The following is a 16,461-nucleotide window of genomic DNA, read 5'->3' as shown; positions in this document are numbered from 1 at the left end:
TTCGCCTTAAGGGCGGTCTTGGGCCAACGACACGACAAGAAGCTCCACGTGATAGCATACATAAGAAAGACCCTAGACAATGCCCAATGTAACTACACCACCACGGAAAAAGAAATGTTGGCGGTGGTGTACGCTTTCGAGAAGTTCCGGCCTTACCTCTTATGTTTTAAAGTCATTGTCTACACAGATCACACCGCAATCAAGCAACTCATGGTCAAGAAAGATGCTAAACCAAGGTTGATTCGTTGGGTTTTGTTGTTACAAGAGTTCGATGTCATAATCAAGGATAAACCGGGATCCGAGAATCTTGTTGCGAATCATTTGTCAAGGTTGACTACAGAATCCCGAGGGGATGATGATGATGATGATGATGGAATCCCCATTGATGAGTGGTTCCCCCATGACTCTATCTTAGCTATCACGCACTCCGACCCTTGGTATGCGAATATAGCTAACTACTTGAGCTCTAACTTTATCCCTGAAGAACTTGACAACCAAGCTAGGAAGAAGTTGAGATATGAGTCTAGGATATATGTATGGGAAGATCCTTCCCTATATAGAAGATGCAATGATGGGATTTATCGAAGATGTGTCACTCAAGAAGAAGGTCAAACTATCCTTCAAGCTTGTCATGCTACTACATGTGGAGGGCATTTGTCCACCTCTAGTACCCAAGCTCGGGTTTTTCATTGTGGGTTTTATTGGCCCTCCCTATTCAAAGATGTCTATGCCATGGTTCACTCTTGTAATTCATGCCAAAGAAGAGGTAATATTGGAAGGAGAGATGAAATGTCTTTGAACAATATTTTGGAGGTAGAGCTCTTCGATGTATGGGGCGTGGATTTCATAGGACCATTTCCATCATCATTTGGCAACCAATACATATGGGTTGTGGTGGATTATGTGCAAATGGATTGAAGCAATAACCGCCCCTACCAATGATTCAAAAGTAGTGACCAAGCTATTCAAAGACTACATTTTTCCCCGCTTTGGAGTGCCTCGAGCCGTCATAAGTGATGGTGGATCATATTTCATTAATCGCACCATCTACTCTCTACTCAAAAAGTACGGCATCCGGTACAAAGTAACTCTTGCATACCACCCCAAAACCAACGGGCAAGTGGAAGTATCGAATCGACAAATCAAGGATATTTTGGAGCGGGTTGTGAACAAGTCTAGGAAAGATTGGAGTGCTAAGCTCAATGACGTGTTATGGGCTCTAAGAACCGCCTACAAGACCCCAATTGGCACTACTCCTTACCGCTTGGTCTATGGCAAGTCTTGCCATTTACCTCTTGAGTTAGAGCATAAAGCAAGATGGGCTCTTAAGGAGCTAAACTATGACTTGGATGCCGCATGAAATAAGTGGTTCCTTCAACTTAATAAACTTGATGAGTTGAGGATGGATGCCTATGAAAATGCTAAACTTTATAAGAAGAGGACCAAGCAATGGCATGACTCGAAGATCACAAGGAAGGAAATTGTTGTAGGAGACAAGGTACTACTCTTCAACTCCCGGTTTCAATTATTTCCCGGGAAGTTGAGGTCCCGGTGGTCGGGACCCTTTGAAGTAGTGACCGTGTTTCCATATGGATCATTTGAGTTGAAGAATAGCAAAGGTGAATGCTTCAAGGTAAATGGGCACCGAGTGAAGTACTTTTAAGAGTGTCAACCCATCGAGACCCGAGGTGAAATTGATTTGGAAGACCCCCCATCCTTGGGGGATGAGTAATCTCAAACTTGAACAAGAAATGGTTTGGTGGAGTCCCACAACAACCACTATTTGTACATAGCATGCATTTAGTTAGAAATTGAGACGGTTTGGAAATGTCATTCTTGGAAAAATTTGGATTGCGAAGCGGGGCCCTTAACCTTACACAAAATCCCGACATAAGGCGTCAGTTTGAAAGCTGAAAACTCGAAAAATTGATAAGTGAAGAAGTCGGGATTTGAGTTGATTAAGAAAAGGAAGAAAACAAGCTTAAATTGAGAAGCAGTGACCCTGTGCCGGTGGACAGGCAGTCAGTGCCCTCCATCGGCAGCGAGCTGAAATTTTTTTGAAGGAAATTTACAATTTTGAGCTGAGGAGAAGTCCCTGTCGGCAGCCGGCCCATCGGTAGGGAGATCCACCATGAAGAAAAAGAAGAAAAAATTGAAGGAAGAATATCCTCTGCCGGCAGCCGGCTCAACGGCAGAGGCCCCAGCTATTGAAGGAAATGAAGGACAAGGCAAGGAGGAGTGTCCTCTGCCGGTAAGCCGGCAGGCCGGCCCATCGGCAGAGGAACCCAATATTGAGGAAAAGAAGGAAAGAAAAGAAGAAGAGGAGGTCCCTACCGGCAGGCCGGCAACCAGCCCACCAGCAGGGGATTACGCTGATAGCCAAAACTGAAAATTGGGGGTACTCACTGCCGGTGGACCGGCAACCGGTGCCCTCCATCGGCAATGTGTTGAAAATTTACTAAGATAAATTCGATTTTTGAACAAAAAAACCTGTGTTCTCTGCCGGCAGACCGGCTGTCGGTTCGCAAACCGGCAGAGACGCACACTTACAGCTATTAACTTACCCGTGAAACCCATTCTTTCCTCATTCTTTTTCACTTCTTCTTCTCTCTTTTCTCATATTTTCTCCCCCCTACTCCACCATATCACCTCATATCACCTCGAATCACCATCAAATCACCACCATCCTTCACCAAACCTTCATCCACCATCAACCCATCACTCCTCTTTCACTTTTTCACCTTTAATCAACCAAAAACATGGCTGGCAAGAGGACTAGAGCAGAATTGGCATTGGCTCAACAAAGATTAGTCGAGGCGGCGACTTCCGACACCAACCCGGATCCCGACTTTCCAGACGTGGTGTTCGCTACTCAAGCACAGAAAGGTAAATTTATCTTATTTAAGAATCTCCCCCTTACTCCGACTAGGTTCATTTGTCGCTCTACAATGAGAAATTTGGGGTTGGATACGGAAACCTTTGAATTGTTTAAGGGTGTTGGGATGAAAGGGATGTATGACTTGCATGAGGAAACCTACCCCCGTCTCACTTGGGAGTTTCTTAGTATTTTCCGCCTTGACAAACACCGACAAACACAAATGGTTGCCCAAATACATTTCCGACTAATGAACCGAGACCACTTCATGTCTCTTGCTAGGCTATGCCGAATTTTTGGTTTAACAAATTCCCCAAACCACAAGCCACCCGAGAATATGCACTTTTCTAGGGTTTGGAAGGGGTTAGAGGATCAAAATGGCTTGAAATGACCGGTAATTGCTTGCCATAATGCCCCTATGAGAATATGGCACCGATTCATGGGGTGTACGGTTTTGCGACTGATGAATCATGGGTGTTCCGTGTCATTGAGCTAGAAATTTTGGGCTCTTACTTGCTCACAGCCCCAAACCCTTACGAGATAAATGTGGGTCATCATTTGGCCCTTCACTTGAGCAAACTAGCAAAATCTCCGGGGCAAAAAGTTCCCCTTCTTGTGGGTGGCCTCATCACCCGAATTGCCAAATGTCTAGACAACCCGGTGGATTTGTCCACCTTGCGTTGGATTCGTGGAGAAACTTATACCACGAAGGATTGGTCGACAAAAAACTTGATTGGATTAAGACCAATCCTTTCGATGGGATTAACTATTGGCAAATTCAAAAGAAGAATTCGGTCCCGATTCCCAATGCATGCAAATTTAAAATTACACCCGGTGAAGACTCATACCTCCTTGAAATTGAGGCGGAGGCCGATGAATCCTAACCTCCCCCGGTTTGAACGGTTTACAGGAGAGACAACCGGTCGGAGATCCCATCTAGTCTCCAATACTCCATGCCCAACCCATCCTTCCAACCACCACCCTTCCAACCTCAACCATGGGGTGGCAACTTTGGTGAGGGCTCCTCTAGCCAACCTCCTCCTCCAGCCCCACTCCACGCCGACTTGATCACTTTCATGAATGATATGCGGTTGGGTATGCAAACGGCCGCTAGTGAGAGGCGCGGTATAGAACAACGGTTGGACCGGATATACTATGACCAATCGGTGGGTCAATTTCCGGTCTACGATGACTATATGAGGAGGAACTACGAGCACCCATCCGGCCTCCACCCTTCATATTACCTCGAGCCGCATGGTGGGTATCACAATAAAGGGAGGTTTATTTATGCCGACATCAATATTCGGCCGGATAACTTCGCCGCCCCGGTTTTTCCCTCTACCGCTTCTCAAGGGGAGGGGCATGATACGCAATGGTTTGGAGGCGCACCCTCAATTTTGGGCAACCCGAGGTTGGGAGTGGTTCAGGAGTGGGCACGGGAGTTTTCATCGATTCCACCATGGGATTTGGCGACCCCTCCACCCCTATGAACACCGATAATTTCCTTAGAGAGTCCGAGTTCGGCACCGGAGAAGATGATGATGATGATGATGATGAGGATGAGGATAACTAGTCCTAGGAGGCCTAGTCATTTGGCCTACCTTTGCTCCCTTACAAATCCAAAGCCAAGTATGATTCCCTAAATCCAAACCTTTTCATTCATATTTCCCTGTTGTATTTATTTAGTTAGTTGTATGATATGTAGAATAGCTAATCATGTAGTTGCATTCATCTAAGCTTGTATTAAATTTCAATTTGTAATATATTGTCACCTATAGGAATTGCATTCATTTAGTATAGCTTGCATTGTTATTTCAATATTGCATGTAGCCTAGTTCATGCATTGCATCTCCATTTAAAAACACAAAAAAATCGAAAAATTAAAATTTCACAAAAACATGCATTTTAATTTCCGAATCTCCTCCATACATTATGTACATAGATAAGTGTGGGGAGGAGATTCCATATATTCAAAAAAATACAAAAACATGTCCTTTATTTTCAAAAAAATCAACAAAACACAAAAACACGTTCTTTTTCATTCCCTTTGCCTCCCACACACACTTCCTCCGTCATCGGGTATTGTATATAGCAAGTGTGGGTAGGAGGCAAAAAAAAACATGTTTTTTAATTTTGAGAAAACCCCAAAATACAAAAACAAGTTTTTTATTTTGAAACAAATTAACAAAAATACAAAAATATGTTGTTTCTTTTTCCATTTCCTCCCTACATTTCGTTCCATCGAGGACGATGTAAGTTTTAAGTGTGAGGAGGGAAATATCTACTTTGTATATATTTGTAAATAATGTAGATTTGTTAATAATTTGTAAATTTGACAAAATTTCAAAAAAATCCAAAAAAAAAAAAAACAGAAAAACCTTCAAAAAATCACAAAAATATTGCATTGTATATATATGTTTGCTTATTGGCTAACTTTTGGCATAGGCATTGACCATTTGAGGCAAAAAGGAGCTAGAAGACCTCTTGGTAAACTCGTTCTAATCTCTTACTCCTTTACCGTTCTTTCTTTATATCTCTTGTATATTTGAAGGAGGATGAGATTTTGTGCCTTGGATGTTCTTTTGGGGAATTTTTGAATTGTTGGTGTTGATATGCTGCTAGGTTTAGTCAAAATTGTTGCACGTCTCCTTTATGTCATTTTCATTTCTTGCATGCATTGTCTCACATGTATATATGTCGTGTTTCCTCCTTGTTGCACTTAGTTTGTATATAATATTGTGCTTGAAATGTGGTCAAGGGAGGGAAGCATATACCCCAAGGATGAGTCAAGTCCCAATCGTGCATTCCCCTTCCCCGTGGCTTGCACCCGTGTCCATAGGTTAGCCATGGGAAATTTGGGACCCGACTAACAAGTCTAGGCCGCCCTGTGAGACCATTTACCGTAGGTTAGACCTAAGTCTCGATCTAGCTACTCATATGTGAGGATTAAAGCCTCCTAAGGTTGGGTACATTCATACCCAACCCTCATTTAGGATAGTGAGTAGGTCTCCTCGCGAGACGTGTTATGTCTAGACGCATAAGTGTGTCATTCCGTCCTTAGACCATGATTTGCATTTCATGTTTGTGCACAAGTTATGAAATAAAAATTTGTTTTCACATGCATATGAACCTCACATAGCCAAATTGCCTTGTTTTGTCTCTTCCATTATCTCCCTTTTTTATTCACCCCCTTTGAGCTTTAACCTTTCCATTTGGCAAACCCACTAAAATAGCTACATTCCATATCCACCCTTCCTTGATCAAGAATTGGTCGGTTTAATAGTAGTGTTTTAGGAGGTGATTTGGGTCATAGAGGTGGATAGTGTACATATCTACTTGGGTCGAGATTTGGTATGCATTTGGCATTGTATATGAATAAGAGGTATTAATGTTGAAATGAAAAACAAAATAGAAAAGTGAAAAAGTTTTGAAAAATCCAAAAAGAGCTAGTTGTGTTATATATATATATATGTGTGTGTGTGTGTGTGTGTGTGTGTGTGTGTGTGTGTGTGTGTGTGTGTGTGTGTGTGTGTGTGTGTGTGTGTGTGTGTGTGTGTGTGTGTGTGTGTGTGTGCTAGGAAAAGAAAAAGCAAGCAACACCCCTTCTCATCATTAAAAGGGGTAGAAAAAGCCGTTGCTAAATAAAGGGGCAATTTGATGTTTTTCCAAAGTGAGTCGAGTTTACACAATTTTTGCTTGATTTTGGGAAACCGAACTCTTGTTAGGGTGTAGACGTTGCTCATTTGTTGAAATTAGAGGAGTATTTTCAAGTTTTTCCAATTTGAGTTGGGTTTATGCAATTTTTGCATAGTGTTGGTTATCAATTCTATGTTAGGGCATATAGACGTATCTCATGTGTTGCAATAAGAAGTGGGATGTGATGTGTCGACAATTCTTGATTTGCACTCCACATGTCCAAACGGTGCTTGCACCAATCCCGTTTCGCCCTACTCCCTAGCCCCGTTACAACCTACATTTCATGATTTGTGCATTGTTATATTTTGCATCTCATTTGGACATAGGACGTTCTTACACATTAGATTGCGAGAACGATCTAACGAGTTGGAGTAGGAGAGTGTTTTGGTTACTTTTTGTATAAAAACACCCGAAATTCTAATGAGGGGCGAGTGAAAACCGTGAGGATGTCGTTGACTTAGGTCCCCTTAGTCATGGGTCTTTTGGTTGAATCTTGTGTTGGCTTTGTAATTCTCGGAGGTCTAGTCCTTCTTTACCCTTTCCCGCTCTAGAATCCATTTCTTTTGCTTTACTAGACACATTAGGGTTGCCTAGGCCATGCCTAGGGGGTTGGCATCTCCATTGAGACTCTGAGACGGTATTTCCCGACCGAGACCATGTTTTTGAGCTGAAAATTCGGCCACTTAGATGAGGAAGTGGACCATTTTTTGCTAGATGCATTCAATTACTTTCTTTTGTGGTCACATGATTAGATGCATCGCATTTTTCTTGCAAGACCGTACTTGCCTTATGAGTCGTGCTTTACCTCATAAGCACAACTACGTGAGTTGAAAGGGCATAGAGTGCGCTAATACTCGATCAGCTTATGTAGTAGAATAATTGAGTGATACTTATATTGTGCACGCACTCTTGATACTTATTATAGTAGTGTCTTGCATATTGATTTTAGATTTACTCGAGGACGAGTAAAGTTCAAGTGTGGGGAGATTTGATATATAACTTTATTTGCACCAAATTTCCCTTCTTCTTTCATGCATTCCGACTCCTATCGAGTCGGTTTTGGGCGCCTTACCTTGAATTTTGTGCCCGATACCCGCGTCTATGATTTTGTGACCCTCTTGCAGGATTTGAGGCGGTTATAGAGGAATCAGGGTAAGAGAGGCGGTTCGATGATCAAGCATGAAGAAGAGAAGGGTGAAATGCTGAAGCAGTTTTCTCTGCCGGCAGGCCGGCAGCCGGTCCACCGGCAGGGAACACAACCTGGTGAGAAGAAATGAAGAATGCTGAGGAAGAGTTCTCTGCCGGTAGCCGGCCCACTGGCAGGGAACACGTGCCAACACTTAGCCAAATTTGAGAACGTTTTTGGAGCCAAAATTGTGAGAGCTCGCAGCCGGCAGCCGGTCAACCGGCACACGCCCCTCCTTATGAAGAAGAAATCCAAAAAGAAGCACTCTCTGTCGGCCGCCCGGCAGCCGGTGCACCGGCAGAGAGATCCCCAAGTCACATTTTGGCCAGATTTTGAAGATGTCGTTGCCGGTTGAGATAGCCGGCAGCCAGTCGACCGGCACAGGACACCAGTCGCGATTTTTGGGCTTTATTTCCTCCTTTTATATAATCCAATGAAATAGTATAAATACCCCCTCCCTAATCAATTGTAAACACATACCCTAGATTTGAAATTACTACCTTAATCTTATGCAAACCCTTAATCAAAACTTTAATATTTCCTTAATCAATCATTAGTTACTTGTTATACTAGCTTAGAATTAGTATTGTTGGATTGTTTACATTTAGTATTGGGTTGTTAATTGGAGATTGGTGAAGATTATTCTTCTATTTAATCAAAGGTTGGTATAATCTCTTCTCTATTGTTGTTTATCTTTCAATTGTTTACCTATTCAAGTTTATTTAATTAATCCATCTTTACATTATGTCTCCTCTTGTTTGTTACATGTCAAAGCATCCATCTTTTGTGCTTGTTATCATGGTTATGTGTGAGTAGTGCCCTACTAGGATGGAGGGGGATCTCATATAGCATCATACGGGTAGATTATAACATAGAAAGATTACAATTCTTGAGTTAAGCATCTCAATTTTATTATGCATACTAGGTGTTTGTGTTAATGCTTGAATGAGGGTTTTAAGTGTTTTCACTATCTATCTTTGCTTGTTGAGTGAGAACTTGCCTAGTAAATAGGATTAGCATGATAAAATTGTAGTTGAGTTGATTAGGTGAGGACTTAATCGATCTTAACTTAGGGATTAGTCTCATATCGAGAGATAAAGTCTTTTCTATGCTTTTGCTTTCGAATTTATCACCCTATGCATGTCTCCCCTTAATTATATGAGTGAACCCAATATCCTAGTCTCTTAACCATTGTCTTTATCATCTTGAGCTTTAATCATTTTCTTTTGTTGCTTTTACTCTTGTTCCTTAGTTAATTCAAGTCAACCCATTTTCCCTTTTTAAGCTAAACTAGTAGTCTAAACAAACGATCCTAGAACCATAATTCCGTCCCTTGGGTTCGACCTTTACAAGCTAAAATGTTCATTCGTACACTTGCGAAGCTAATACAAATAAAAGCACACCAGTGGTCTTGATAATGCACTTTGGTGTATGCGGGTGTTACACTTGGTTTCTAGAATATATATATATATATATATATATATATATATATATATATATATATATATATATATATATATATATATATATATATATATATATATATAGATTGAGGATCCTATGAGAACCTTCTTCGCATGAGAACCATGAGAACCCCAGGTTCAGAACCTTTGTATTAAAGGTTCAGAATCCTTATAGTAAAGGTTCAGAGCCTTTCGACCAAAAGTTCATAGGATAATGCATGAGTTATCTCCTTTTTTAATAACTTAATCAAAATATTATTTACACTATATAAGAGACTCTCAATATAATCCTACAGTGTTAAATGATATAGGATCAGAATTTATTATCTATGTCATTTGCGATACACTATAATTTATTAACTTGTCATAATATATAACTAATAAAACTCACAACTTATCCATTCACATGCCAATACTACCATTCCCAATTTCTGCACCAAACATACGTACACCCATAATTTTAATTTTGCAAACCAATAATCTCACCCATGACGCATACGAAATATGTCTTAAAAACCTATACTAACATCCGATCTCATATTAACGCACATGACCAGAACGCGACCACGCAACCACCACCACTACTACATCCCATGTCCAATCCCTACCCGACCTTACACAAAGCAGCGCGACAACACTCTTCACACGGACCCAAACAGAGCAACAAACATGGCGTTACCGCGACGGAAACGAATTGGCCTTGTATCACTTCCATTACGTGACCTGTCATCATATTAACTCGCTTCATTAGTCTCACGCTATAACTCGACCTATAAAAGACGCATTGTTTTGAGGAATCCTCGCCAAAACCGCTTTAAAACAAAACATACACGCTCCTACTATCCAGCACCATTTTTGACTTCCAAACCCAATGAAGCCCATCTTAGACGTTAAATGATGATTATTATAATTCATCATCAAAATGACTTTTCAATATTACATTAAAAGTCGACTATAAGTTATTGATTTCTCCTGTCAACCTTCATGTTCTGAATACTTAACAAATTGATGTACTTTTAACAACGGTTCAAATGATTAATAATGATTATGATAATACCCTTTATGATAATAGTTGTGTTAACCATTCCAGACATGACTATTAACTTAATATAGCGGCAATTTATTCAATTAAATTCATTACTCATTTGATTGTTTGATCAGATGTCCCATGTACATTTGATACAAAGGTTCTGAATTTGTAGTAAAATATTAGTGTACTTGTGGTACAAAAGTTCTGAACCTGAGGTTCTCACGGTTCTCATGGGAAAGGAGTTCTCATAGGATCTCAACCCTATATATATATATATTATTGATAGATTAGAGAGAGAAAATGAAAGGGGAAAATGATAAGGGTAGAATTGTCAACAGCGTACTACGATGAGTAAAATGTGTACTGCGAAAATCAGCACTCAAAAACAAAAGCAGAGCAAATACATATAAGCAATATATTGTTTTATATGCACGAGTGGAATGATACTTGACCCGGTTTAATGTTATGACGGGTATATTCCTCATAAGGGAGACTTACCCATCCCCTATCTAGGGGCGTTTGTATGAGAAAGGGAAAGAGAATGAAATTAAGAAAGGGAAATAAAGGCAAAAGAAAGGTAAAGAAATGGATCCCATTTGATTTACTTTCTTGTTTCGCTAAAATACAAGGAAATGAATTTATAAAAGAAAACCCAAGAAAAAAAACCATAAACACCCACAAAACACCACCCAACACCACCACCCAACACCAACCACCACCAAACTGGCCCACGCCAGCAAGAATAACATCGTCGGCTAGCCATACCTACCACCGGGAAGTCAGCCCTCTCTCACGCAGCACTACTAGCCCTACGAAATCACCATTCTACACCATAATCAGCCCTTAAAACACCATCAAATCAGTCCCCAAAACACAAAAAACCCTCCCCCACCCATCAAAACACCAGATCTGGTGGTTTTTGGTCAGTCCCCATTTTAATGCTTAAAATGGGCTATTTTATCTTTCACATTCATTGACCATTTCTTCATAGTTTAAGCTATGGGTTCAAAATTAGCTTAAAAATATAGGCTCGAGCTACCCAAATCTCATTTCCATGATAACCTAATTCTACAATTTAAAAGAATCTTCCTTCATTTTAATTGATAATTGTTTCAACTGACGAATAATTGTTCAAGATTATAATTATAAAATATTTTATTTGTTCCATTCATTTGTTTACTTTTACTTTTGTCACATATGCCAATGAAAAAAGAGTGAAACCATTTATAGTGATTGTAAATTGATGACAAGTGGATAATAATGGTAAGTGGATGTGAAAGATAAAATAGCCCATTTTAAGCATTAATTAATATGGAAAAGGTAAATGAATGAGTAAGACAATAAAAAAATGAAATATCTAAACAAATGACCGTGAATGTGATTACAAAATTTTACATCAAAATAATGACAAACCTACGTGAAATTCTATATTTCGTGATTTAACGAGCTCAAATGGGATGTTATTTGTCTCCTTTTAATGTTAAGACGTGTATATCCGCCGTAAGGAAGATTAATTCCTTTTTTAGGCCCAAACTAAAATATATGTTCATCCCTGAAGAATAAAGCTATGAAAAGGTTATTTTGGTCAAAAACAATGTTTGGGGTTCTTAAAACCACGAAATGAAACTTGGAATCCTTATATTATGAGATAGTTCGGGTCCTTATTGTAGCGTTTACTCATATAAAAAGTAGTGGTCAATAAAAGAGTAAATTAGATTTTACTCCCCTTTGAAATCAACTTTTTTAAAATTACTTCCTTTTAATTTTTATTTTTTTTAAAATTAGACGCTTAAGTTGCATTTCTTGCTAAAATTACTCTCTTAAGTTGCATTTTTACTAAAATTACTCTCTTAAATTGTATTTTCTTCCTAAAATTGCTTCAAAACTCACAATTTAAGTGACTTATTTCCTCTATTTTTGAACCCCTACATTTGTCTACATAGTTATACCTTTCAAAATATAAATTGACTAAGGCACAAACGGAATAAGTTAAAAAACAAACAAAATAAATCACTTAAATTGATAATTAAAGCAATTTTAGCAAAAAAATATAACTTAGGAATAATTTTAGCAAAAAAAATTAAAAGAGGCCTAATTTTAAATAAGTTAATTTCAAAAGAAAGTAAATTATAATTTACCTTACCAAAATGAGGGGGTGTTTGGTTGGGAGGTTTGGAATGGAATGGAATGGATTCTAGTCATTCTAGTGTTTGGTTGGGGTGTTTTGGAATGGAGTTAGAATCCTGATGGATTCTCATTCCACCCCAACCCCTTGGAATCCCATACCCACCTTCTCCCCATGGATTCAAACTCCATTCCTTCATGTTTATTTTTCTAATGAACCAAACATGTTTTGGAAAGTATGGAATTGGAACCCCATACTCCTATGGTTTCTCATTCCAATCCATTCCATTCCTAAGTAGTGAACCAAACGACCCCTGAGTTGTGACCCTTGGCAGTGATGCAAATATCAGTGGTTTTCAGAAATGGAGGAGAAGATTGTTAAGATGACTACAAGTCTACAACACTAAACAAACAACAGTTCCAAGACTATACATAATTACGCCTTTATATAATCAATCTCCTTAACGAAATTTTCTCTTCATTTCATTATCCTTGAGGTACTAATGTCTTACCTAATCATTTTCGCTATTTTTGCATTTTTTTCCCCCCCCTTTTATTTTATTTTATTTTTATTATTGCTTTAGTTACTTTCGTTTGATTTATGATTGATACATTGTGCGCAATGCTTCAACACAATTGATGCCTATTATTTTGGTGATAGAATTTTTGATTTACTCGGATATCTGATAATGGATAGTGTACATTACCTGTTCGGCGTAATGCCTCAATGAATTTTGTTCTTTTATTTATGAAATTAACCGTTTTTAAGATGTTGTTGTATACGGTGAAATTGTTAAGTGCCGTGGTGCTAGGTGCAGTTGTTGCTTGTTTTTAAGATGTTGAGGAATGCCGTTGGCGAGCTGTTGCGTAAAGGGCTGCATGAATATGGAGGAAGTAAAACCAGGGAATCTTTATACATGATGACAAGAAACATCCATACTGGACAGGTATTCCTTTCTTGAGCGAATCATACAAAATATTTTGTGAATCTAGGAGGCGGCGTATTCTCGTAATTTAGGAACCCTTCTTCTTTGGCTGTGTAGATAGAGATATGAACCTGAGTTGAGTGTTCCATTTGTAGTTTGCAGTCGACCAGGCATGTATGTAGTTGAATTTCACCAATCATTCAGTTACATCGTTATACTACAAAGTGTTGTAAGGCGATTGCGTTTGCTAACAACAATCAATTCTTTGAACAATTTTCCACATCATTCAGTTACACCCATTGTAATCTATCATCATGTGTGCCTCTCTGATATGAAACCATATTGCAGTCACATTGTTCCCCTCCAAGGAGCTTTTTTGGGGTGGAAGACTACCTTGACGATGATAACAGCCGGCCATACACTTACCAGAAAGAAAAGAAATCAAAGAACCCACAGAAGCACATATCATTCAAGCAAAGGACAGTTGCCTATATGGAGCCATTTACCCTGGACGTATTCATATCAAAGCGGTTTGTTCAGGCTTCACTCACACACCGAGTGACATGTAAGCAAGTGGCAGTTGCAGGTACCAACTCCAAGGATATTAAAGCTGCTCTCAAGTCTCGGTGTGACATACCAGCATGTTTGGCTGTTGGTCGGATCCTGGCTGACAGAGCAAGGGAAGCGGATGTCTACACAGCTTCTTACACCCCGAGAGTTAGAGACAAGTTTGAGGGGAAAATTAGAGCAGTAGTGCAGTCTATCATTGATAGTGGGATAGATGTTAAAGTGTATCTTGATTGAAACTATGGTTATGAGCTTATGATATCAAGTTACTGAAAACATGAAAGCAACAAGCAATCTTTAGCTGGGAAAAGCCGAGGATTTGCTGACTTAAGGTTTCACCTGATCTGCATGGCAGTTGGCTGTAGGTTTGTGGGGTTGGGTTACGACTTGGCTTTCACAAGCCATGATACACTTTTTAGAGTCCCATGGTCAGTATGAATTTTTCTTGTTTATTATTACCTTGATTTATTTCTTGACTCAGTGTCGGCTCAATGCCCATTCATGTGATAGTGTCAACTACGGGAAGGCTGAGCACCGACCATCCAGGCTTGGGTGATTGGATTTTGTGCATATCAGATACGCCTACTCAGTATCATTGAAGTATATTATTACGCATTTGTTATGACCAGTAGTTGACCACCAATGACTTCAACTCCACAAGAATACGAACATTTCATGTTTCATATGAACAAGCTATATTTATGTCTAGAGCAAACTCGAAATTGAATATACTAACGGAAACCAATACATTTCCCTTCGTTGATCATTTGAGTGCTAGAGATTATGCTCCATCGCCTCCATGTGCTGGTACGGTTGCAGCCACCCCCGCTCTACCCCAACATCTGTGAAGTGCTAGAAGAGGTTAAAAGAAAGATCCATTTCCCTTCCCCCTTGCCCCCGACGTCCTACTCATCATTCCCCTCTACCCACCCATGGTTTCTCATTCCCTTTCCCTACTAACCCCAACTAACAACACCCCCACTTTCTCCACCTGCCACTACCCGTCCCTAGTCAGCCATCGGCATCAACTACACCCTCCGTAGGAAGGTGGGGGTTGGGATTTTGAATTAGGGAGGTGGTGCAGACGCAACGGGTTATGATAAAAGAATTGGCTACTTAGCTAAGATCGCAGGTGACAACAGCCAACTTGGTGTGGGTGGTGGCTTGGTGGGTGTTAGTGACGGAAAAAGTGAGTGTAGTTTTAGACATGGTGGTTGACAATTCCGATTCATGAGCGTAAGCTAACAAGAGAATTAGGGGTAATCTCTTTTCTTCTCTGCTTGAACCACTAATACTCCCACAATCTCATTTATAATGTCATACTTTCTACTTTCTATTTTCGATGGATTTAAGAAAAGTTAATAAAATTGAAAAGACAAATGAATTGTAAGGGATTATTTCACATGAATAATCCATCCTATTGGTGTTCATCTTATATTAATCCAACCTTTATATTAACCCACGTTAATACGAACTATCCCATAACCTTCCGAGCTTGCACTTATCCAATAATATGACCTGCTATTTCCGGTCCTCTTATTCATCTTCATCTTCTTTATCATTCTTCCTGCTCTTCCTGCTCTTTCTCCATTACTATCCACTTTTGTTTCAGATTTTTTTTTTCAAACAAGCTTCTTCATTTAAATTCATACACCCATATCTTACTCTCCCCTAACAAGCTTCTTCATTTAAATTCATACACCCATATCTTAAACAACCCCTACCAAACTCTCCCCTAACCTGCCACCGACCAACACCAGCCTGATCACCGCTCCGAAATATGTTGGACCCCACAAACACTGCCCATACTTACCTCTTAATCTTCAAACGCCCCACAAACACTTCAAACCATGGTCACCATGATAAAAAATGATCGACACCATGGTCACCATCATCACTTAACATACAAATCAAAACCCCAAAACCAAACTCCATCAACGACAATTCACCAACAAAACCAACCTACTCTGCCGCACCATTTCCGCACCAGTTACTACCCCCCAAGGCCACCACCGTCACTTTATGCTACCCCAATAGTGTTTCTAATTTCAAACACCCATGCCGCACCATTAAGCTACATTATGCTTTTGTTTCTGATATCAATTCATAAATCCAATACTAGTATAAATCCAATCCACCAAATCAATTTATTAAGTATTATATATCAATTATCAAGTGAAAATAAATAAGCATATTAACAATTGGGAAAAAATTAGGAAATTAGGGTTTGGAGAAATTGGGGAAAAAAATTGAGAAGTGGCAAGGAGTGAAGGACTTGCGTAATAAGCAGACTGGTCAGTTGTCGGTGGTGACGCGGTGTATTGAACTCGTGTAAGTCGTATTGGTGTTGGTCAGTTGGTGTCGAGAAGAGAATACTGAGCGAAATTGGTGATGGACTGATTTGATGGTGTTCGGCAACGTGGTTTGGTGGGTAGAGGGTTTAGGTGATGGTGTGCCAGTGGTGGTGGTTGTAGGTGGTCGGTGACTTAAGTGTTAGTGAGGGAGAAAGGTTAGATGGAAGAATTTGTGAGGGGTATAACTGTATAAGGGTTGTCAGGGATTAGAAGGGGAAGTCATCATACTCATCAACAAGT

At 39.8% G+C, this 16,461-nt stretch overlaps 1 protein-coding gene across 4 annotated transcripts; it reads left to right on the top strand.

Moving 5' to 3' along the window:
- The first annotated feature begins 12,689 nt into the window (after positions 1–12,689).
- On the top strand, positions 12,690–14,347 carry LOC141657513 (uncharacterized). 4 transcript variants are annotated; one of them, XM_074464779.1, is made up of 3 exons: positions 12,690–12,871; positions 13,193–13,321; positions 13,649–14,347. In XM_074464779.1, the coding sequence occupies exons 2-3, from the start codon at positions 13,211–13,213 to the stop codon at positions 14,102–14,104; spliced, it is 567 nt and encodes a 188-aa protein (XP_074320880.1). In that variant the 5' UTR covers positions 12,690–12,871; positions 13,193–13,210; the 3' UTR covers positions 14,105–14,347. The 4 variants fall into 4 exon arrangements, with proteins under 4 accessions (XP_074320880.1, XP_074320878.1, XP_074320877.1 ...); XM_074464777.1 differs by having other exon boundaries at positions 12,705–12,871; positions 13,187–13,321; XM_074464776.1 differs by having other exon boundaries at positions 12,705–12,871; positions 13,173–13,321.
- The last annotated feature ends 2,114 nt before the right edge of the window (positions 14,348–16,461 follow it).

Source organism: Silene latifolia, chromosome 5 (assembly GCF_048544455.1).
Source record: "Silene latifolia isolate original U9 population chromosome 5, ASM4854445v1, whole genome shotgun sequence".
Lineage (NCBI taxonomy): Eukaryota > Viridiplantae > Streptophyta > Magnoliopsida > Caryophyllales > Caryophyllaceae > Silene > Silene latifolia.
The sequence above is the reverse complement of the archived record's forward strand: the minus strand, read 5'-3'. Positions and strand labels throughout refer to the sequence as shown.

What these genes read in the sequence shown, in the direction of transcription:
- LOC141657513 (XM_074464779.1), top strand. Translation starts at nt 13,211, where the DNA reads ATGTTGAGGAATGCCGTTGGCGAGCTGTTGCGTAAAGGGCTGCATGAA. An exon ending in GAAACATCCATACTGGACAG is followed by an intron (nt 13,322 to 13,648) that starts GTATTCCTTTCT and finishes ACCATATTGCAG; the next exon opens with TCACATTGTTCCCCTCCAAG.